The sequence below is a fragment of the Myotis davidii genome, unplaced genomic scaffold (assembly GCF_000327345.1).
Source record: "Myotis davidii unplaced genomic scaffold, ASM32734v1 scaffold436, whole genome shotgun sequence".
NCBI classification, from domain to species: domain Eukaryota; kingdom Metazoa; phylum Chordata; class Mammalia; order Chiroptera; family Vespertilionidae; genus Myotis; species Myotis davidii.
Window position 1 is genome coordinate 2183635 of NW_006292604.1, and position 24128 is coordinate 2207762.

At 43.3% G+C, this 24128-nt stretch overlaps 1 protein-coding gene across 1 annotated transcript in view; it reads right to left on the bottom strand.

Moving 5' to 3' along the window:
• Nucleotides 1-24128, bottom strand: part of MAML3 (mastermind like transcriptional coactivator 3) — a 182578-nt gene that overhangs the window by 152640 nt on the left and 5810 nt on the right. The window contains exon 2 of the mRNA XM_015565531.1: nt 20587-22110. Within this exon, the coding sequence (XP_015421017.1) occupies nt 20587-22110 (1524 nt within the window). The remainder of the gene's footprint in view (nt 1-20586; nt 22111-24128) is intronic.

Consider the following 24128-nt stretch of genomic DNA (forward strand, 5'->3'; position numbering starts at 1 on the left):
TCAACCTCCTCCTGCACTCAGTTCCCACACTATTTTGGTGAATAGTGTGGGCCTTCTACGTGGCTGAGTTCCCTTCCCCTTTAGTTAGGCTGCCTTCTTCACACGGTTGCTCTCCCTTCAGGTCTGTCACTGAGGGAAGGCTAATTTGCAAACAGGGAAGGGAAGCTGTCCTGTGTCCCACAGGGAGGTTCCCAGGGAGCACAGGTTGTTCCTGGGTCAGATGCTGTCCAACATGGAATCCGTCGGCAGCCGTCAGCGCAGACGGACAGTAACCTCTTCTTCCCGATTTTCCTCTCTTCCTCACTGTGTTATTTCACCCTCTCCTTTCTAAAGTGTGTTCCAGACACACAGAGAGAGAGGCTGTGATGGAAGTCGGCCAAGCAAAGACGAGGGTGGGGGAGTAGTCGGCAATTCCAGTTTGACGCTAATGATTTGTGTACAATTCAAGGTCAGAGAATGATATGTGAGGCTTGTGCGCCCACCCACACAAGCACACACAATTTAGTACTTGATTATATCAGCATATAGCACTAATACATCTAATGCTGCCTTGTTCACTTGCCTCTCCAATTAGAAAGGAAAGGCTGAGGGCAGGGACCACATGTTAAGCTTCTTTTGTTCCCCATAACACCCACCACCTTATTAGGCACATGATAGGCATTTGATAAATGTGCTTTGTTAGAAGAGGCTTGCCTCTGTTAATGAAATAAATGTGTTCTTAAAATGTTCCCAATAAAGTCAGTGTTGTTTTTTTTTGTTTTTGCTTTTTGCAAATGGAATTCTATTTTAACAAGACTGGAAACGTTGCAATGGGAATACTATGATAATTCCCTTTACAAAGCAAATAATCATTCCATTTGGATTGCCATATATATTTTACCCTCTTGGGCCTTATCTTATCTTGGAGAGGGCGCCTGTGACTCCCCTGCAATTGTATCTGAATTTTGTTTGGGGAATGTGTATTTTTCTGGTGCTACAGCTGTAGCTTTCATTGTCTTTTCAAAGGGATGTGCTACGTCAGAAAGCAAAACAAACAAACAAACAAACAGCACCTCACAGGCCGTCAGTCTAAGGTCCTAGGACAATAACCCACCAGCTTCGGTAAGAGGAAAAGAATAAGCAGAGCTCACATTTGTTGAGCACCTGCTGCATACCACACACTTGTCATTCTTCCCTGCAGAGCGGGCGGTGCCATCTCGTTTTGCAGGTGAAGACACTGCAGAGACTTGCCCCGGGCGCCTCTTTATGAAACATCAAATGTGAGGTTTGAACCTGGGTCTGCTTAATTCCAAATGAGGAAGTGCTCATGAAAGCTGTTTGTGCCTCTCTGATTTCCTACCTAAACTGTCAATGCTGATAATAAAAGGTACATGAATTAACTTTGAGTATACTACTATCCCCATTTCACGGGCGGGAAACTGAAGTTAAGAACTATACTGGTATGTGAAGTTCAAGGAAAGAAGGCAACGTGCAGAAGGCCCCACAGCTGGTCCAATATTAACCAAGGTCCACCCACTGCCTGAGCTCACCACCCTGACTGCCCTTCACAGCCCCCGTGGCGATGGCCTGGCTTCCCCATTGCATGACTCTTACACACAAATCAGTGGACTGGTTCCTGGCTTCAATATACCACAATTATCCCTCTGGTATTCAATTCTCTTCCTTTTTATTTCTTAGAGATGAATCCAATCCTTGAAGCATTTATAAAGCACTCCTTTTGTACCTAGGGCTGTGTTGGGTACTATGGGAAATAGGAAAATGTGTGTAAAGCAAGCATAAAAAACCCCCCAAATTCTGGAGACTGTTTCTGCTCATGATTGCATTTGGGGCTATTTAGGAAAACTGTGACTGCACTCAGTGGGGCTGTGGTAATACTCCCCATTTGATGCTCAAGGAGTACTACTCCCCATAGATTTAGCAGGAACTCGGAGACAGTACTATCCATATTGGATATATATGGAAGGCTGGCCACAGAATCATTCAAGATTCATTTGATATTCTGAATTCTTTCCACTTAGCTACTCAGCTTGATGCTAGGAGAGTAAATTAGTATGTGAGAGTGCTATTAACTCTTTGAAAGAAAATAGTGTTGAAATTCAGGTTTGATATATAACCTGGAAGGAAGTTTTCTGCACAGATGTTAAGCAAAGCCTAGGCGCTGAATTTAAAGAGATCTGAGTTCAAATCTCTGCCCTCCTATTTACTAGCTATGCATCCTTAGGAAAAAATCACTTGACCTTCCTAAGCCTCCATTTTCTCACGTATGAATGGAGATAACAGGACCTTGATAACAAGCTTTGTGAAGATTAAATGAGGACATGCAGCTAGGGTGTGTAGAGCAATGCCTGAAACATTGTATTCACTCAAAAAATGGTAATATTTTGTTTTTATAACTTCATGTCTCAAGAAATAGGATGTGCAGAAATAGAGACTTTCTCTCTAAAATTTCTCTCTAAAAATCAAAACAGGATAAAGGTTATGAACAAATTCTCCTCCTCCATGAGTGTAAGACAAACTTCTTTTAAAATCCCAATTTTCTTAAATTAAAAATGATTTCAATTACAGTTTACAGTATTATTTTGTTTTAGTTTCAGGTGTACAAAATAGTGGTTAGACAATCAGTTATTTTACAAAGTGTCCCCCCTAATAGTTCTAGTATCCATTTGGCACCATACATAGTTATTGCAATATTATTGACTATATTCCCTACGTTGGGCTTTACATCCCCATGACTATTTTGTAACTGCCAATCTGTACTTCTCAATCCCTTCATCTCTTTCACCCAGTTCCCCAACACGCCTTCCCTCTGGGAACTACCAGTCCACTCTCTATATCTATGAGTCTGTTTCAGTTTTGCTTGTTTATCAAATCCTAATTTTCAATCAATCAGAGCAGAGATATACGAGTGTACAGCCCTTTCAGATCAACAAAGTTGTTGATCTATGTTTTCAAGGACCCAAGGAAGTCAGCTTTCTAAAAGCAATAAAGTTTTTGTTTTTAATATGCAGTGTCCTTCGGTGAAAATGACAAGGAGGCTGAGGTAACCTTAGAATGCTGGAGACAAGAATTCTTTATCCAGGGATAAAGGCGAAGAGACCTAGGAAGCTGGGTGAGAACAACATAAAGATGTACCCCTGCCTTCTTGCCACTCTGCTAAAATGATGCCCCAAAGTACAAATTCCCAGATCGCAAAGTACACATTTTCAGATCGCTTCTCCATGCCCAACAGGCCTGCAGATCTCACATGCAACAGCTCGCATTTGCCTGACCAACCAAACACCATGTCTTACCCCCAACTCCAACACGAAGCACATCATACTCATTAGAAAAATAAACATCTATCTGGAAGATGGGGGTGGAGGGAGGTGCAGGGGGAGAGACATAGAAAAGTGTTAAGATTTGTTTTGCCAGTTAGTACAATCTAGGAGAACAAAGGTGGTCTGGAGCCAGTCCCTTGGCAAGGGGAGAAACAATGAAACCAAAGTGGCTTTCTTGTTCCCATTTCACTCTGTCAACATGGAGGCAGAATTGTGTAGTGTTTAAGAGCTCAGGTTTGGATGCAAACAGACTTTACCATGTGACCCGGACAGGCTACTTAACTTTATACGCCCAGGTTTCAAGACCATTTGAAGATGAGATGAAGTGATTCATGTCAGGTGTTTGGTGCACAAAGCAATCCATGGGTGGTCGCCACCACACGCACCTTCCTTTGAACCAGTTTCTCACCCTGGGCACTGTTGACATTGCGACCTGGGTAATTCTTTGATGTGGGGGCTGTCTTGTGCATTGCAGGATGTTCAACAGCATCTCTAGTGTCTACTCACTGGATGCCAGTAGCAGTCCTCCCTGCCCCAACCCCCGGCCCCCATGGTGACAACCAAACATGTCTCCAGATGTTGCCAAAGGTGTACCCGAGGATAGAGGAACTGAATCATCCCTAGTTGAGAACCATTGCTTTGGATGAATCCAAGTTCTAGAAGATGAAGGGAACTCCATTCTCCACCTTGACATATACAGTATTTTTAAGCCCTAGATTTGGAAAATTCAAAGTCTTATTTCAAAAGCCTAGTAATAGATCACATAACCATTAGGGTCTCTGTTTCCTCACCTCGAGACCATTATTTCAAGGTTCCCTCTTATTCTGACCCCGAAAATTCTATTCCTCTCTCTTCCATTGTACCATGGGTTTAAACATGATTTCTCCCTATGAGGAAACATGTATAATCCCTATGATACATGCTCAATGGGAAAAAAATTAGGAAATACAGGAAGCAAAAGGAAAGAAGGACAGAGGAAAGAATTATATCTAATCCCAGCAGCTAAAACTAACTGGGCTTAACATGATGATGAAGGGGTTTTCAGATATTTTTCAAAAACATACATGAGTGTATATACACAAATACACATGTACATGTACACTCACATGTGCAAGTATTTCATGTCTGTCTGTCATTTTCCCCAGCCATTAATTCTAGCAACCACCAGACTTCGTGCTAGATGCCAGTTAACCTTCCTCATGTTCAATTTCCCGGGAGAAGTGGCTCATCCACTCGTTTTTTAATGGATGTGGAGGAAGCAGAAACCCATCGCTTTGGTCCTTCACTTTTCCACCGGAAGGCATCTTTCACTGAATGTCCCATTGACAATGAAGGCAAATAGTGTTCAAACCGTTCCCTCTGGTCTACTCTCCTTCTACCAGAACTGGTGGCTGTCCTCAGTTTCTTTAAGTGAGAGGCCTGGGCGCCACATTTGACTCTCTTCCTTACTTGTCCTAAGGCCACTTCCTCTTTCTGTGGATCTATTTCCAGGGTCACAGCAGTCAGGCCCGAAGTGCCTTGTCCCAGGTGTGCTGTGTCCTAGCAGCTCTCCAGCCCACCACTTCGATCAGTTAGCACTCTCCTCTTTTCAGAAGCCGACAATGACTGCCCACTGCTTCTTGCATCAAGGTTCCATCTTAATAACAGGCTCCTCGGGGCCTCCTGGCGGCCTTCAGGCTCCTCCCAAGGCCTCATCTTGTGCTCCTCCTCAGCTTGCACTTCTTATTCCTTATCAAGTCTTCTCAGCCCCACAGTCCCCCTGCCCTTTCTGAACCACAGTCCATTAAAAGTAAAGCAAGCCAAAGCGTAGAGCTGATGTCTTTTAAGAAAGAAGAAAAACGAAAACACTAAGTTACCCTTCTGTTTATACATCAGTGACCAGTTGTAGCTAATTACTTATATTAATAGGATGTATCTTTTATTTATTTTACAGATTATTAATAAATGCTTCCTTTATTCTGATTCCTAACACATTTGAGTTTTCACTAGATTGGTGAGGCACGTTTATAATAATAGGAAGTCAACAGCAAGAAATGATTTTCTCACAAAATGAACTTGGGCAACCTGTTATGCTATGGAATATAAGTAGCAATCTATGTGCTGTTATTATTTTTAAAAATTTCTTCTTAAATTTAGCTTTTACCAGAGGATAAACTTCACAAGGGCAGGGACCATGCCTTTTACGTCTTTGTGATGCTCACAGTAACAGGAATACAGCTTCCTGTGCACTTGGTCCTCAATAAATGTTGCTAGGTGATTCATAGTTGAAGGGGAAATGGAAAGAAAGGCCCGGAGGACTTAAAGGATTTGCGTGCGTGCATCTTGCTGGGAATAATACAAATGTGGAGAGAGATGACTAAGTGGACAGCATGGGGCACAGAGGGCTCCGGCTTCTGAAATATTTAATAATAGGAAGTCGGTGTGGCTGACGGCAGCGTCCAGGTTGTGAGACGGAAACGGAAGAGCTGGAAGATGTGGGGGAGAACCCAGGTGCCGCTGAGCGCATGGCAGCCTCAAGCATGCAGTCCTGCTGGGGGAAATGCTTCCATAGGAAAGACCACACAGGGGGCAAGGGCAAGGACAGAAACTGCGGTCTAGAAACATTACGTGCCAGAACATGCAAAGGGGAGGGAAGGAATTCTTAACGCAGAAGCAGAAAATCCGTGTAACTAAAAAGGCTGGGTTTAGTGTAAACAAGACAATAGTTCAGATGCTCGGTCCTCTAAAATTTACTTTCTGTTTTGAATGAAAGCCAAGGCTTCTTCACATTTGACCACGGAATTCTCCATTAATTCTCTGCCAGAAGGCATAGCTTTGATATCAGGCTGGGGTTGCAAAGTAAAAGGAAAGACATTTCTGGTGCGTTCGGAGTGTATGTCCTCCTCACTGCCCTTCCCCATCCCCCTGGAGGCGCACCATCCCCATGCACATGTCCCCCAGATGGGGCGGCTCATCTTTGCCAGCTCAGGCCTTGCCCTGCGAAGCTCCTCTGTGCCAGTGCCACTTAAGCACTTCAGGAAATGTCAATAGCCTTTCATGGTAGTTATGCTGTCCACAAATAGGTCCACAAACTCTTGACACTCCCTTCAGAGAGTAGACCTGCTCCTCCTCCCCTAGAGCGTGACTGGACTTAATGTTTTGCTTCAAATGAATAAAATAATGAAAAAGCAAAGTTGTGTGACTTCAATAACATGTCCAAAAAGACAGGGTTTCCTCCTTGTTCTCTCTTGAATCATTCGGTCTGGGGAAGCCAGCTGCCATGTTATGAGAACACTCAAGCAGCCCGCTGGCAAGATCCACGTGGTAAGGAACTGGGGCCTCCAGTCAGCAGACACGGTGGGAGACCCTGGAATGCAGTCTCCGGCCCCAGTTGGGCCTTCAGATGATGCAACCTGACTGCCCAGCTGGCAACCTGACCGTAACCACATGGGAGGCCCTGAGCCACAGCTACCCAGCAAGCTGCTCCGGGACTACTCAAAACCGTGTGGGGCAATAAAGACTTGTTTTATTGCTACGTTTGAGGAGTGATTTGTTACTAGCAATAGACAACGCATACAATAAATTTTCCAAAGGAACTCTTGTTTATTTTGGAGTTAAGTTTTAAAAGTCTGACTAAAATGCCTGTTTTAATCTATTTAGAAATAATAATAGTTTTCATTATTTGGTGAATACTTGTTTATCTGTTTCTAATATAGAAAAAGGTTAGATGTTATAAGTGTTCAGTGGAATTAAATCCCACCTTCATTTTTAGCTTCTGATTAACAAAGACAAAGACAAATGATTTTTCTCATAATAATAAAGGCCTCTAGGGGTCTAAGAGACTTCTGGGGTAAAACTTGGGGACATGGATAGATTTTTCCTGGAGGTGTTTCCCCCATTTAAGATCATTTAATGCAAATGAACAAAATATGTGGCATTTTTATGTTTTATATTAAAATATGACAAATGAGTGATTTTTATTTTAAATAGGGGTAAATGTAAGAGGAACAATATGGTGATAGCTCAGGTGAAAGAAAACTCTATCGTCATTTCAACATTAATAAACTTTTATCATTTTGTTTGTGGTCCCTGTCCATGTAATTTCACATGTATATGATAATGTATTCCTTCCAGAATCTCTGCATCTTTGTATGTCCAGATCTAGATATTTCAGGTACATAATAAATGTCTGTTGAATGAATGAATGAATGAATGAATGAATACAGTTGGCTTTAGAGGAAAACTGAAGCATAGTTATACTTGCCTAGAGGATTAAAAAGGTGTGAATAGTACATGATATGATTAATATTTTAAATTTTAAAAAATATATAGTACGTACTGTGGGTCTGATACTATGCTAAATGCTTTACATAAATTAGGACACAGCGTCATCATAATTAACCTGTTATTATCATCCCCATTTTCTAGGTGAAAAACCTAAAGTTCTGAGAGGTCGTGTAAGCTGTCCGAGGTCCCGCAGGTAATGAAGCGGTGAAGCAGGATTTGAATACCTGTCCTAGCTTCAGAGTCAGCTGGTGATCCCTGCACTCTGCCACCTCCCACCAGGGTGGCTCCCTGAGTGCTGTCACCCAGGCTGTCCCCAGGTCCACAGAAAGTGAAGTGAGGGAGAGCATCCTGCCGAAGCCGCGAGTGCTATGCCCATCGGTGTTTTGGGGCATCATGTTTATTCACACGTTCCTCTCACTAGGCCACCGATTGAACACACAGCCAACTGTCCAATTATTAATATTCACATGGAGCTAAGTGGGTTCTTCTCTAGCTGCACACTCCCCCCCCCCCGCCCCGCAACATAATTAATGAAGCTCATCAAAACCCTAGAAAACAAGCCCAGAGCACCAGCGACCCTCACTGACATGCTAATAGGGGGTCAGGGGCTCCCGACCTGCCACAGGATGAGTGTATGTCCCCACGGCTGCTCACATATGCTATACATCCTGGTAGGACATGCATGACTAAGGGCCACATCCTCCTCCTGAGAAAGAGCTGCCTGACACACAGATGGCAGTGGGCCCCACAGAGCAGGTGGATTCTACCGCGCAGGGCACAGACCTGCTGTGTGCGGCTGTCCAGAGGGAAGGGCTCAGGGCCACTCCGAAGAGGGCCCCTGGCTGGGCGCAGGGCAATGGGAAGCACTAACCTATTCTGTGCAGTTGAGGGTCATCCAGCTTTTGAAAGGTGACACAGAGAGCCAGCTGCTCTGAAAGAGCCTCTGGTTCTGCCTATCGCCTTTCTGATCACAGAGCAGATTACGGCAACCTTTCTGTAGACCTGCCCCGTGACGACGGAGCCCTGAAATGTGACTGGGATTGATCTGTGCTGTAAGTGCAACAGACCCGCCAGATTTCAAAGACTTGACATGTAGAAAGGAGGTAAGAATATCTCATTAAACCTTTTTATATTGATTATATGTGGACACAATAGTATTTTAATATATTGGGTTAAGTACAAAATATATTAAAATTGATTTCACCTGTTCCGTTTCTGCCCTTTTGTTATGTGTCCAGTGGAAATTTTAAAATTCCCTGGTCTGCTTGATATTTCTGTTGGACGGTGCTGCCACAACTGTCCGGGCTCTGAGGGGGACGCAAAGGCCCTGCAATTTTCCAGGTCTTTTCTCTGGGCTGTTCTGCCACATGAATGAAAATCCTACTGACAGGCGATACTGAGACGAGCAATATGCACCATGAAGGCTGCTCGACAGTCAGACGTGAGCCACCTCACATCTCAGCACCTGCAGTCACCTTCAGCCGGCCGGGTTCACACTGCAGTATCTGACTGGCCACAGCACTGAGTGGCCCATGTAACTTGGGTTCTTGTTGCACTGACCTGGGAAGCTGACGCTCTGCTCTGTGTTTAGTGGCTTTTAGTGAACAGGCAGGTGCTCCCCACCTACGGCTGTGCAGTTTGTGGCTAGCACGACACTGTCCAGCAGAGGGTGCAAGGGGGGTTGCTGGCCCACCTGGGGTGCCCATGGGGCAGCCACACCCATCCATCTGCTCAGAGGAAATGCCTTTCCCGTAATCCTCACCAAGGCACCAGAAAGCCTAGTGGTGGCCTGAGATGGACCAAGTCTCTACACCCAGAAATGACCTTTCTCCTTGCATCCCTGACGAACTTCAGCTTAGCACTGGAAGTGCTCCTGGCCTAACAAGCCGATTAGAAGGTCCTTTGTATGAACTGGCTGGAGCCCAATGCAGGAAAATAGCCCACACGGGCTTCCAAACATCTCAGATGCAAAAGCAATGAGAGAATGCAGCTATGCTTATAAAACCTCTTCTAGGGAATCACAGATTACTAAATAGAATTACCAGTCTATACACGATTTGGGGTCAATTTTTATTGCTCAGTAAATAAAAATGTATAGGTAACCTGCATGATTTCATGTATCATATTAACTAATCAGAATGATGTATTGGAAATGTAACATGAAAGGTATTTTGATTCGTTTAAAAAAAGTAATTGCATTGATTTTTGGAGAGAGAGAGGAAGGGAGACAGAGAAACATCGATGTGAGATCAGAACATAGATCTGCTGCCTCCTGCATGCCCTCCACCATGGATCGAGCTGCAGCCAGGCATGTGCCCTGACCAGGAATCGAACTGGCAACCTTTCCAGGTACAAGATAACTCCCAACCAACTGAGACACACCGCCTATGGCAATATTTTGATTCTTTATGTACTGGGTCCAATGCAAACCATTTGATGTCATAAAGAAGGTTAATTCCACAGAAACCTGCTCAGGAGCCAAGATATAATAGACTATCTTTGCAAAGTAAAAGAGCTCTCCCTCACCCCCAAAAGCTCTGCAACCTGTAGAAAACCCCAGAATTGCTATGAATAGTTAATGAATGATGACACAGTGTGTTTTAGAGCTTGTCACCCTGCTTCCCTCGTGTACTTGCACAAGCACCATCTTTAGAGAGTGCTCATTCCAAGTAACAGATAAGATGTGACCAAGTCAATCCTTATGATAGAAATAGAAAGCAAAGAAACGCATGACACCCTGTTACTACTTTAACTAATGAAAACAACCATGTTTATAATAATATGACTTTATTCAAAAATAAATACTTGTAAAAACAAAAAACACAGAATAGCTATTTGTGGCTTTATTAAATGCAAACTTTAAAAAATCCCTATGAGCTTGCTTCACACTTTTTGAGGAGTGTGAAGAAGTATCTCAACAAATGGAAAATATGAATCAGATAAATAATAATAAGTGTTTGAATTCCTCTTAAACACAGATAAGAATTGAGATTTAGATTTCTGTATGACATGACCATCATTTTTTAAAAACGATTGTAAGACCCTAATATTTAACCTTATGATCATAAGCATTTTTTATTGAAAATTTTTTTTAATTAAAGAGATATCTTTTTATTGATTTCAGAGAGGAAGGGAGCAAGAACTAGAAACATCAATGATGAGAGAGAATCACTGATCAGCTGCCTCCTGCACACTCTACACTGGGGATCAAGCCCGGGGCAGGGCATGTGCCCTGCCCAGGAATTGAACCGTGACCTCCTGGTTCATAGGTTGACACTCAACCTCTGAGCCATGCCAGCCAGCATGATCATAAACATTTGATTCCTTTCCCTTTCATCCTATCATATATTCAGTCATCAAGTTCTGTTATTTCTTTCCTCTAAATGCCACTGTACCCATTCCCTCTTAAATTTAAATGTCCCTTCCAGATAGACCCTTACTATCTCACACCTCAAATAGCAGAACACCCCCTAACTGTTCTCTCAAATTTCACCTCACTAGTCTGCACCCTTCCCTGCAGCCTGGCTAGCCTCTGTGTGGCCCACTTCAGGAACAACCCTTTGCCTGCACGAGAATGCCTTTCCACCCACCCTCCACCCAACTACTCACCCTTGTGCTTGGTCTGTCTCAAAGCTTATCTCCCCCTGGAAGGCTGCTCTGGTCTATCCCAGGCTGTGCTGACCTCGCCTTCTCTTTGCTCATGGTCCTTGGTGCAGACCTAACCATTTGCTGCTTTGTGTGGACGTCACGTGCAGGCCTCTGCATTACTCTGATTAGGCTGCACATTGCTAGCCTCTGTAGAAAGTATTGTTACGATACCCATTTTTAGTCCATAATATTTAGATTTTAGGAGTTAATATACACGGGGAGGCTATGCTTGGTTAAGTTTCACAATTTTCCATACTTGTGACAGGCTAGTAGGCTCCTGTCAAGACCACCCTCTTACATGTGGATGCACTGGAAATCCATTGGCAGCATTAGGCAGTGGCGTAGGGTGCAGGGATGACATGGATGCAAGGGAATCTCTGACTCAGGAAGTGAAATAGAATTGGGAGTTTGGGGAGACAACACCTCCTCAATGCCCAGAGGCCTCTGGGAAAGGTGCCTGGATGCCATCCTTGATGGAACAGTGTCAAAACACAGAACACCAAGTTGTGGCCCTACCAATGTGCCTGCGAACAGCCTTGCCTTGAGGAGGCTGTCCCAAAGATGTCCTAAGGAAGCCTTGTGCTTCCTTTAGTGTACATACTTTCTAATTCAGGGCAGTCTCTCTTCCTATAGGTCTGAGGAGAGAAGCTCAACACACACAAGGCTGTGCCCTCAGTAGGCCCTGATACAGAGCAATGAATAACTGGTCCTCTCTTGGAGACAAAGGCAAATTCACCCTTCATGGAAGAAGAGGACAGACTGCTTTGTCCTATTGAGAAAATCAACGGGAGTGATTCTATGGTTTACAAAACATAGCCAGGATCCTCGACCCTATTTTCATCACAGTGTTATTTACAGTAGGCAAGATATAGAAGCAACACAAGTGCCCATCAGTGGATGATTGGATTAAAGCATGTGGTACATATACACCATGGAATACTACTCAGGTGTAAAAAAGAATAAAATCTTACCTTTTGCATCAGTCTGGGTGAACCTAGAGGTTATTATGCTAAGTGAAATAAATCAGACAGAGAAAGACAAATACCGTATGATTTCACTTATATGTGGAATCTAATGAACAAAACAAACAAATAAATATAGGTTCGTAGATACAGAGAACAGACTGACAGTGACGGAGGAGAGGAGGGTTCGGGGGCTGGGTGGAAAAGATGAAGGGATTAAGTAGTGCAAATTGGTAGTTACGGAATAGCCACAGAGATGTAGATTACAGCACAGGGAACATAGTCAATAATATTGTGTGGGGCCAGGTGGGTACTTGAAGCAATGGGGGGACCATTTGGTAAAATACATGATTTTCTAACCACTTTGCTGTAACATCTGAAACTAATACAGAATAATAGTGGATGTCAACTATAATAAAAAAGTAAAAAAATGAATTAACAAAATTTTACTCTAACCTAATAAAAAAAGAAATCCATTAAACAAAATAACCACAATTTCCCATCTTACTTGAAATAATTCAAGTCTTAGACTTCACAGAATTTATAGTTCCACACACAATAACTGCCATATTTAAGCAGCTGTGAATATTGAGTATTGAAATAAACACAGGCTGCTTTAATTAAAATGTCAGTTACAGTGGTGGTGAATGGCTTGTTAAAATGCATACTCCCAGGCCCCGCTCCAGATTCTGAACCTTCGGCAGTAGAATCTGACTACCTGCATCTTAAACAATTTCCCCAGGTGATTCCTAGGCCCGCAAGTTTCAGAAACACTGTTTGATGGGTTGTAAGCTCTCTCTTGGTGCACAAAACCTTTAAAGAGTATTCTCATAGGAGGCTAATTAAAACCTCTTTCTTCCCCAATGCTGTTATAAAACGAATTCCTTTCCCAGAACTTGTCCTTTTTTGCTGTTTACACTTAGCCTCATAATTCTACGACTCTGACAGGATTTTCAAAATATGCCAGGATGTGTATGGAAATGACCGTTATACCAACCAATAGGACATTTCACTCGTTATCTGCATTTTTAAAGCGGTGCTGCCCACTGCTCTCCCCTCAGCTGGGTGGCCCTGGGTTCAGGCCGCGATGAGTGTTCTGTCAATATTTTACTTTGCATCTGAGTTGCCAGATACTATTGGCTTAGTCAGGGTCAGGGAACCTAAATTGTTTTTATAGTCCTTGAAGTAAGTCAATATTTTCAAGATTCTAAAAACTTCTCAGTGGTTATAACTACAAGACCTTATTCTGACACCGCATGCTGATCATGTTGACACTGCTGTCCTTTAGAGCACGTGTTTGGCACATGTAAATTTTATGTTAAGACAGCACTTTAGGTTTTATGAAGCCAGCTCCAACAGAGGCCAACAGGTTAGAAGCAATAGTGTGAAATTTGCTGTAAAACATAAATTTCAATGTTGGATGATATCTGATATGCAGATAGATGCTGAAAGTCACCAAAGGAGCCTCTAGCAGCGGTTCTCAACCTGTGGGTCGTGAACAATGAAAATACATCCTGCATATCGGATATTTACATTACGATCATAACAGTAGCAAAATTACAGTTATGAAGTAGCAACGAAAATAATTTTATGGTTGGGGGTCACCACAACATGAGGAAGTGTATTAAAGGGTCACGGCATTAGGAAGGTTGAGAACCACTAGTGGATCAAACACCCACCTTTACCTTAGCTTTCTGCAATGGCTTGGTACAACGACAATAAAGGAATAACAACGATACAAATATTCAAGAACAAAGAGGATGGAAGATGGAAATAGCAATCGCGGGATGTCAACCAAATTTTGGAGGCTGAAAATCAGGGGGCTGAGTGGCAAACGACTTGGAAGCTCAGAGAAAGCTGAATCTGATCCTGCGGCAGGGGAAGCCCAAAATAAAGGAAGATGGCTCAAGCTGAAGAGTGCGCCATCTCAGGACCCAGAAGTACCTCCGGAGGCCAGGTGGGGGCGGGGTGCGCACTAAAGGAGAGTTGGCTAACGTCCTGTTTAATTAAGAGGTGGACCAGACATCCTCCCAGACTGGAAGAAAGAAAGTGTATGACTCTCTGGAGAGACTAAGCCACAAAGCTCTGGAATCCCGCACCCCAGCCCTAGCTGAGGTGGGCAAGGAGCCATGCAAACACAGGGAGATTAAGTGAAAGTCTACATTGCCTTTATTTAGTAAGATATCCTTCATTAACACAGTCACCTACTAACTCCATTCCTCTGCTCAGCTCCAGAAGCCAGCCTCCAGATTTACAACTCCCAGTAATGAGATGGATGGAGTCTTTTCTGTCTAGTCTTTGGGGGAAAGTCTACAGACATTGACCCAGTGAGATGGCTGGGTTCTAGCCCAACCCCCCTAGAGCAAAGCCAACAGTTGACAAGCCTTGTGGAAGGACAGAGAGCAACTACTTAGCTTTATTTTGCCTCACTCTTAAAAGAAACTAAACAACCCGGCCGGGGTGGCTCAGTGGTTGAGCATCAATCCATGCACCAAGAGTTTACTGGTTAGATTCCCAGTCACAGCACATGCCTGGGATACAGGCTTGATCTCCAGTTGGGGGAGTGTAGGAGGCAGCTGATTGATGTTTCTCTCTCATCCATGTTTCTATCTTTTTCCTTCTCCCCTCCTCTCTCTATAAAAATCAATAAAAACATGTTTAAAAATAAAATAAAATAAACAGACATTTGAGAAAAGTTTCTAACATGAAAGAAAAGATAAAATAAAATGAGCATATGAAAAAGGTGCTTAGGAAAAATAGGTAATGGGGGACACAAGAAAGCTTAATCTAAAAATGATAATTAATAACCTTAGATTAAAAAGGCTACATCAGAGAACAAGAAAGAGGCTATGTAAATTTTAAGTATGATAAATAAAATGAAATATTTAGCTTTAGAGATGGAGGATAAGGGTGAGGCCATCTCACAGGAAGTGGAAGAAAGGATAAAAATATAGAAAGTTGAAAAGATATGAAAATTAGAGAATAATTGGGAGGCCCAATGCATGATAAATAAAAGTCCCAGAAAGTTAATAAAGAGAAAGGGAAAAGAAGAAATGATTAAAACACGAGAACATATCCCAAAACTTAAGGATACATGTTTCCAGGTTTTTGGGTAAAAGTTCATAGAACCAGACATAGTGAGTGAAGGAAGGAATAGATCATCACGAATTTCAGGGACAAGAGAGAAGATCTGAAAAGCTCCCAGAGTGAAAAAACAGGTCCCACCCATAGAGTGGAGGATCCAAATGTCACTGTGTATTACGAAGCCACAGGACGATGAAGAAAGGCATTTAAGCAGCAGAGCCAGAGAACTGTAGGAGAGAAGAGTGGAGCAAGAGGGTGTAAACCTTCAGGACAGACACTGAAGGGGAGGGGAGGGGAGGGGAGGGAGAGAGGGAGGGAAGGAGGGATATATATATATATATATATATATATAGAGAGAGAGAGAGAGAGAGAGAGAGAGAGAGAGAGAGGGAGAAGAGAGAAAGGGAGAGGGAGGGAGAAAGAGACTGAGGAGGGGAAGAGAGAGAGAAGGGGGAGAGATTGAGAAAGAAAGAGAGAGAAAAGTGGTGGGGGAGAGAGAGGGAGACAGGGGAGGAGAGAAACAAAAAAGAAAAGAAAATGCAAGAAAAATAGATGATCTGATGTGCTTGATCCCATTGAAAGTTTTACAGAGTCAGAAAAGTTTGAGGATAGATTGAGGGTAAGTGCAGAAATAACACTAATTAAAAAATAGAGGCAGTTATTAATCCCAGGGAAAACAAAAATTCATACTAGAAGGTAAATATAATCATATGCAACACAGCTAAACTGTGAGGCACTATGCAAAAATTCCATGTAAATATGGAAGACTTTGGAAATCATAATTTGTAATAGATCTAGCTACATTGAGAGTATGGGGCAAAGAAAAAAAAGATTCTGTGTGTGGAGGGGGTTGTGTTCGTGAGGAGGTAGTGTAAGTGAGCTGAAGCTTCATCTTTTATAGACTCAGATAACTGACATATTGAGAACAACAGTCTATGGAATAAATGAGAGAAAATGACTTAATGAATTGAAGTGGTCACCTTGGGAAGCAGAAATAAAGAATGAAGAGGATGAAGCTGCTCCTCCTCATTACAAGCCTTCTGGCCTATTTGTCATATTTTATTTGGATAAAATAATCACACACACACACACACACACACACACACACACACACACACTAAGGAAACAAAAAAAAGGACTCCAAGTTGTTAAAGTTAAGCACAATGTATCTTCAAAGGGATTCCTATGATGGCTGTTAATACTGGAGCTCTGTTCTTTTTTTTGGAGATTTTATGGTTAAAACTCTTACAATGAAGACACCTCACATGGTGCCCAACAAACTTTGGTAAAATAAAATGGAAAAGTAAAAACTTTCTATAAAACATGAGAACACATGTACTCATTCTGATATACACAGTCATATACCGCCAACAGCATGCAAAGTATTAATACAGAAGCATAGTCATCCTCTTCTCTAGTCCTCTGATGGCAGCTACTAAACATGAACATCACACCTTGGAAATGACTCTCTTTCCACTGTTCCATGTGAAAGGTGTTCCTGGGCTCTGGGTGCCTGTAACTTGCCTGACCCCTCCTTTCAGAGTTGCTCCACTGTTTCTGTTTGTCAGACACAGAGACCGAGTTTGCCTTTCCCGCAATCTCACTGTTGTTCCACTGGTTCAAGATTACCACCTGCTATCAAAGGATCCCTTTCAGACTTGCCTTTCCAGTTCTTCTGTTTGATCTCAAAAGCAGCTCTGTGTTATTTGTGCTAATGCTCTCTCCACTGGAGCTGAGACTCCACTGCAAACATACTTTGGTTCCGAACAACGATAATCACCACGTGTAATGATTTATTATCATCCTTATGTTTAAGATGCAGTGTCAGGTACTATGCAAAACGTTGTAAAAACAGGAGGGAGGGAGGGAGGGAGAGGGAGAGAGGAGAGGCTCTTCTAGAGAAACAAAACAATTAGGAAAAAGTAACAGATAGACTTGGCCAAAGTAAGTTATGGTTATTTCATCACAGAATCACATATTTTAAATATTAGAGAGCAGCCCAGAAAGTACAATACGAGATAAAGGGAAAGGAGAAATGATCAAAGAATTAATACGAGAACATAACCCAGAGAAGGCCTGAAATTTCATAATGGTGGCAGTTTCACTGATACTTTCATTGTCGCTATCTTAGCTGAGATTTTATAAGAATTCAGAGCAGGTGATAGGAGTGAGAGAGAAGGTGAAGAGAGAAAAGAAAAGGAGAGTGAGTGTGAGGAGAAGGGTTTGGAACTATCTATCTGCTAAAGCAGGGATCCATAACTAATACTATATGTAAACGAGTGGAAAATAATGGCCCCATCTCACTTCAACTGGTAAATTGGAAAAATAAGAAAGTTTTAAAAAATAATTAGCATAGTATAAGCTTTTTTTAAAATAGGGGATTTCCCTTCCTTAAAAACTATCTTTCCTGATGGTAGAATTAACATACATGTATGACAGAAAACTTGGTAAATTATGGAGGGAAAACAGTAATCACTCATAATTTTGCCAACCAAATATACCATTCTTAATATTTTAGTTATTCAGTATTTTTCTATATGTATGAAAAACACAATCTGGATTGCAACATACAAGCTACTGTATGATCAATCTGCTTCACTTTTCCTATGAGCATTTCTACATGATAATCACCCAATACCATGGCTTTCATGTCCATTATTTTTCCAAAATTCTTATTTTGGTCACAATTTTCCACTATTGTAATTAACACTCTTAGCACATAATCTTTGTACATAAATCTTTGCTCAATTTTGAAAAAAGTTGTTTTTGGGTGCTTTCTAGTTTTGGTTCCATCTTTTTTGAAATGTCTAGGAACTGAGTGAATTTCTGTTCATTTCTGAGAGGAATTGCATTTTCTGCAAATGTCCCAAATAAGTAAACGTCTTTATAAGATAATTATGTTGAAATCAATGTTCTAGTGTTAGTGGCTTTGGTGCTCAAGTCATTCATTAAAACTAAGTGTTGCTCATGGTTCTTGTGGCCAACAAAGAATAAAGTGAATTTTCACTAGCAACAGCAGAAAACAAATTTGAACTACACCTATGTATAATTACCTTTTATGTCTTGCCTGTAATGCGTGCACGTCTTTGTGCCATGTACTCGCATAGAGTGCAAATTAACGATTCTGAGAGCTATGTAAATACTGCTCCACAATCAGATAAAAGCATGAAATAACTGGTATGTTTGCAGAAGGATATTCACATGTTTATATGTGTATTTTGAAGCTTGTTTCAAACAGTGGTGAGTTAATATTTCATTAAAAAGCCTGCTTGATGGCTCTGTATGAGGTTAAGAAGTGATTATTCTAATGAGGCCTCAAGAACGCAGATCCTGTCCACCCTGAAAGCACCTCGTCAGATGGAAGGACCAGGGGACAAGCCCATAGATTTAGTCCAGAAAACCATCACCTTCATTTCTTCACCTGACTGAGCTCTTTCCAAACATGAGCTCTGTAGCTTACGGCCTCAGTTACTCATAGTGAGGCCAGCATAAGGACCTGAAATAAGCACCTTTAAAATTCATGTCCCAGCAAAGACAAAAACTTCATCCCAAGTTAGCAAATTTCAAAAGACATTCAGTTGGGAGGGTGGTGGTGGTGGTGGAGGTGAGGATGGGCTCACACTGCATCCACATGTCTGCAGAGCCTGGGGATTAGAATTAATCATCTTTGGTCTGGCTCGGAGGAGATATTTTACTGTAGCTGGCAGAATTTGCATTAAGATGAAGACGAGACCATTCTGACAGCTTGTGATCTCATAAACCTCAGATACGCCTGGGCTACAACAAACATCCCTGTGAACTGCCTATATTTTTGCCTGCTTCAGAACTTAATTCTGAAGGGTATAAAATGTCACACCTTTCCAATGGTGTGTGTGTGTGTGTGTGTGTGTGTGTGTGTGTATACCAAAATAATACATAAAAGTTCACATATCAATGATGCTTTCCTACCCTCGACTGGTTGCAGTTGACGTAAACCAAGCTACATTTTTATTTCTCCAGACAGAATTTCTTTAGAGCCGGCTGGCATGTGCAGACAAGAAACCACTGTGAGGTTTTGGGATTGGAAGGCTGTGAAGGACAGGAACCAAGCCACAGAGCTCAGGCCTGTCTCTGCAGGCCAGCACCACTGCCAGCTCTGTGGCCTCCATCAAGTTCAGGGGGGCTGGGTGGATATGAGGCGGGAGGGGGTCACACCAGGAGATAGAAGATGCAAGCAGTTGCCTAGTGATGCAAGAGCTGCCTGCATTACTTCTGATGCATCCAACTGTGGATACATATCTGAGCACTAGTTAGAACCTGTATGCACATGCCCCTAAAGCAAAGACTTTCCTGCAAAACCTCCAACTGCAATGCAAACGTTGGCATCCTGCAAGGACTATAGGGCACAAAACAGTAGTAGGCAGTACAGTGTCAGCTCATGAATTCACCCCTGTATGGAGAAGGGCAGTAGAACAATGCACTTCCCCACTCTCCTCTCCTTCAAGGTAGAGGAAGTGGTACATGGAAGGAACTTTGCCTGTTGCCACAGTGGTCAGGATGAGGGGTGAATGCTTATCAATGAGTACTCACTCCCCATTGGCTGACACTCATTTTCCCATGGATCTATTCCCTGCTGTCCAAACCAGGAAGCCGGGAAGTGGGAGAGAGGAGTTTGTTTTAATACTAAGGTACAGGCACCATCGAATTTCCCTGAATTAGAGCTGAATAAACTGGCGAGGTTTGACTGCACTCTCAAGTCACGAGCTTGAAGCAGCTTCTAATTGCCTTAGTTCAGTGACAAATCCTACAAAAATCTATCCTGCAGGTCACTGAAAATACAGTAAACTCTCTCAGATTTGAACATCAAGAACCCAAATGACCAGGATTCACAACTCCAAAAGCTAGGCAAAGGCTGTTGAGGGCTTCATCAAAGCGTTGCAGAGATCCCCAAAGGCTCTGGCCTTCTCAAGGCCGAGTGTAGGACCGAAAGACCTGGGAGATAAGGAGGCCAGCTCTGGCCCTGGGACCGCTACAGCACTGCCTCCCTCAGAGTGAGGACCTTATGTAATTTTTCACTTCTTATCTGCCACTGGGAATCAAACTTCTTTGTTCCCAGGTATTCAACTACAGGCAAGTTAATCGGGCTAACCTTTCCATCTCTTAGAGAAAAGGAAGGAAAAAAACCCCAAACCCAAACCTGACAACCCCATGAGGATGTGTAGGACGCATTTCCACAGGCAATTAAACCCTGCTGGTGCCAAAGCATCCCACGTGGACAGTCTGAAATGCACAACCGCACGGCGCAAGGGGGGCATCACTTTCCCACCTACCTGACCGTGGGACGGCAGTGCCGCGTACGCCAGGGGCTGGTTCATCACTCCTTTCTGCTTCATGAGAAGCATGCGTTTCTGGTCCTCACTCAGGTGCGCCCTGGGAGCCTGGAGCTGTGGCTGCTGCTGCTGCTGCGGCTGCTGCTGGATGTAGGGCATCAGGGGGCTTTTGTTGGGATTGGCCATGGGTGGCGTCATTCTCTGACTCAAGTCTGCATTGAAATGGGTCAAAGGCTTAGTGTTGCCGTAAGAGAGAATGTTGTGCTGTTTGTTTAAGGAGTTTGTACCCAAGTTATTTGGCTGCTGATTGATCATGTTCATGTGATTCTGCGGGAGGTAGTTATTCATTGCCGTCTTCTGCAGGTTGTTTGCCATCGGAGGCACTATGGGGTTTTGGTTGTTAAAGGCTTGGGGGTACATCATGGGGCTATTTGGTTTTTCTGCAGTGAACGCTGCGCCGTATGGACTGGATGGAGGCCCCAACGGGGACCAGCTGGAAGTCTGGTTTGGGTGCTGCTGCTGCTGCTGTTGCTGCTGCTGCATGAGCTTGGCCCTCTGCTCTTGCTGCGCTGCCATCTGTTTGAGCTGCTCCGCTGGAGACATGTCGGAGCTGGGCACAGCCCCCGGGCCTGACCCCGAGCCAGCTACCGGCACTGCTGCCGGATTGAGGAGATAACCATTGCCAGGCCGAGGTGGTGGAGCTTGGCCCGGGGTGTGGGCTGGGTTTGGAGTTGGCGGGGACTGGACCGCACAGTTTGCTGGGGAGCTGGCGGGGTTCGGAGCTGCAGGAGTGTTGGCAACAGAAGGTAAACTGGTGGCCGTGGAGACGGTGGAAAAGGGAGGACCGGAAGAAGAAGGCCTTGTCTGGGGAGATCCCATGGAGATATGTGTAAAAGGAGAGTGAGAGGGGTCGCTCTTCACGCTCACACTTTCCTGGGAGAGAGGGGTCTCTGTCGCTGGCTGCGAGAATTCTGGCTCCTTCTTCTCTTCAAAGTCTTCATTGAACAGGTCCTGTATGTCATCCTCAGGAACCGTGTTGGCCAGTTCATCGATTAATTCTTGCCACTCCTGGTCATTCAGGTTAATATCCGAGAACAGCTTGTTCTGATTTGAAAGAGATGTTTCTGATGTGTCTATGCAAGTAGGGTCGTCTAGAGGTTCTTGTTTGAGGTCCTTGTTCTGCAAGATGGCGAAGCTATCTTCCAGGTCACTACAACCATTAACAGGCTGCAGTTTAATCTCCGGGAGTCTGCCATTCTTACTTAGGTCTTCTAGGAGCCCAGGAGTGTGAGTCCCGCTATTTTGCAAGGGCAAAGAAGGCTTCAGGTCAAGTTGGTGCAGAGGAGAAGCTGAAGGCAGTGGCATGTTGTTGGGCAAACTGTTGATGGCTTCCATCCCGGTGGGAATGTCCTTTCGTATTCGCTTGCTGGTTGGAGAAAAACTCCCATCGCAAGCACCATTCTGCTGGTCTCCATTAAGTGGTGATCGGGCTCCTTCCAACTTCCTTTTCACAGTCTCCTGGAGCTGGGAAAGAAATAGGAAAGAGAATGATTAAATCTCCAGCTTATAGTTTACTCTTTCAGTGTGGTGAAATGTATTGCTGTCCACTAACTTCTAAGAAGCAGAGCCCACAAAGCTAAGAGACAGAAAACAAACTAAAGATTGGAGAGTGAGAATCATCTATTACTATTTTCAACTGAATGCTAAAGGTGACACTTGGGCCAAAATGTACTATACTTGAGGAAGATGTTAACACTTACTTAAATTTGTCATCTCTTCATTGAGAACATTAAGGAATTAAATAAACAATATTTTTAAAGAATAAAAAGCCTCTAAGAAGAGAAAATTTAACACATTTACTAAAGAGTGTAGAAATGAAGATGAACAGTTAACATAACCCCAAACTTCCTCTGAGTTCTTATTTTACAAGACCTCCCAGCACCTGGTGACGCAGTAGCCCACCCTGCCTAAGGGCACGCCTCCTTTGGTTTCCATGCTCTCATGCTTTCTTGGATTTCCTCCTGTCTCACCACCTGCTCTTCCTCAGTTCCCTATGTATTCTTCTTTCTTTCCCTTAAATGATAGAATTCTTCATTCTTAAGCTTTTCCCCCCTACCCATTCTACACCCTACCCTAGATGATTTCACCCATCGCAACAGCTTCAACTAACTTCTCTTGGCTGGTGACCTCGTAACAACATACCCAGCCCTCCCTACTCTGCTGAGCTCCACTAACTCCAATGCTTTCTTACCAGATGTTCCTTGGGCATCTACAACTCAACATGTCTCAACAGTGAGCTGATTATCTTTTCCTACTCAAACCTGGTCCTCACCCACGTTCCTATCTCAGTACTACCCAGTTACCCAAATCAGAAACACCTCACATCACCAATCACCAAGTCCTATGGATTCTGCATCCAAACTATTACTCTAATACACCAACTCACCTCCAACCTCACTGCTACTATCCTTGGCCAGGATACCATTATCTCTTGCTAGACCATTGCAATAGTCTCCTAACTGATCTCCACGTCTTGGCTTCGTTCATCCATCCATTTACTCTTTCACCTATTCTTTTATGCATTGCTTTGCTTTCTATCAATTTATTCACTGCACCGCCACATTTTTCAACAAAACCAAAAAAGAAAAAACAACAAACAAAACACATATCGCCCTTCTTGCTTATAACCTTGCAGTGATTTCCATTGTCTTTAGATTAAAACCCAAACTGAACCTACTTCACCTGGCTCTTTTGGTCATCATTCCAGGCACATCTTCTTCCTTCTCAGCTTAGCATCACCTCCCCATCACCTTCCGGACATGTTCTATAAATTCTCCTGAAACTTCAGTTTCTTAAGTATGCCAAGCTTTGCTCTGCTTCCAGGACTTTGGACATTTTGATTATTTATTGCAGATAATTGTCAACTGCAACTGAAGGCCAGACTTGGCACCTTTAGATACAATAGAAGAGAGTGAGAGAAGAGGATGACACACAGCCATTAGTAAACCTGGCTCTCACTGGCTGTATTATTATACCAATGATAATGACTAAGCTGTTAGGAAGTGTCCTTTTGCAGTGGTTAACAAATAATGGCAAGTTGAGCGAATGGTTCTGTTGTGCAGTTCACAGAGGCTAACAGAGGTGAGCTTAGATCAGAGCAGGAAGGCTGTCCCATTGGCCATAAGGAATGCCTGGCTTTGAGAGTCTGCATCCCCAAGAATGGGATCTCATACTTTGGAGTGTGTTGTGCCTACTTAACTGGACTCATTTACATCAAATTAAGAAAAATCTTGCTAATTCTATGAATTTATAAGCCTAATTCATCTGTCTGCCCCCTTCCTTTCTGCCAGAAAAGGTAAGTGTGTAGGATTTCTGGTAAAAGCACTTGGCAGAAAGTAAGTACTGGACAAATATTCAATGGGTGACAAAAGGAAGAGAATATGGGGTTAGCTGGGTTTTTGTAGCTTCACAGAGTCGAGGATGGAAGGCAGAACGCATGGGGAGGGAAGGAGGGGAAGTCACACAGGGAAGCAAGGAGAAGG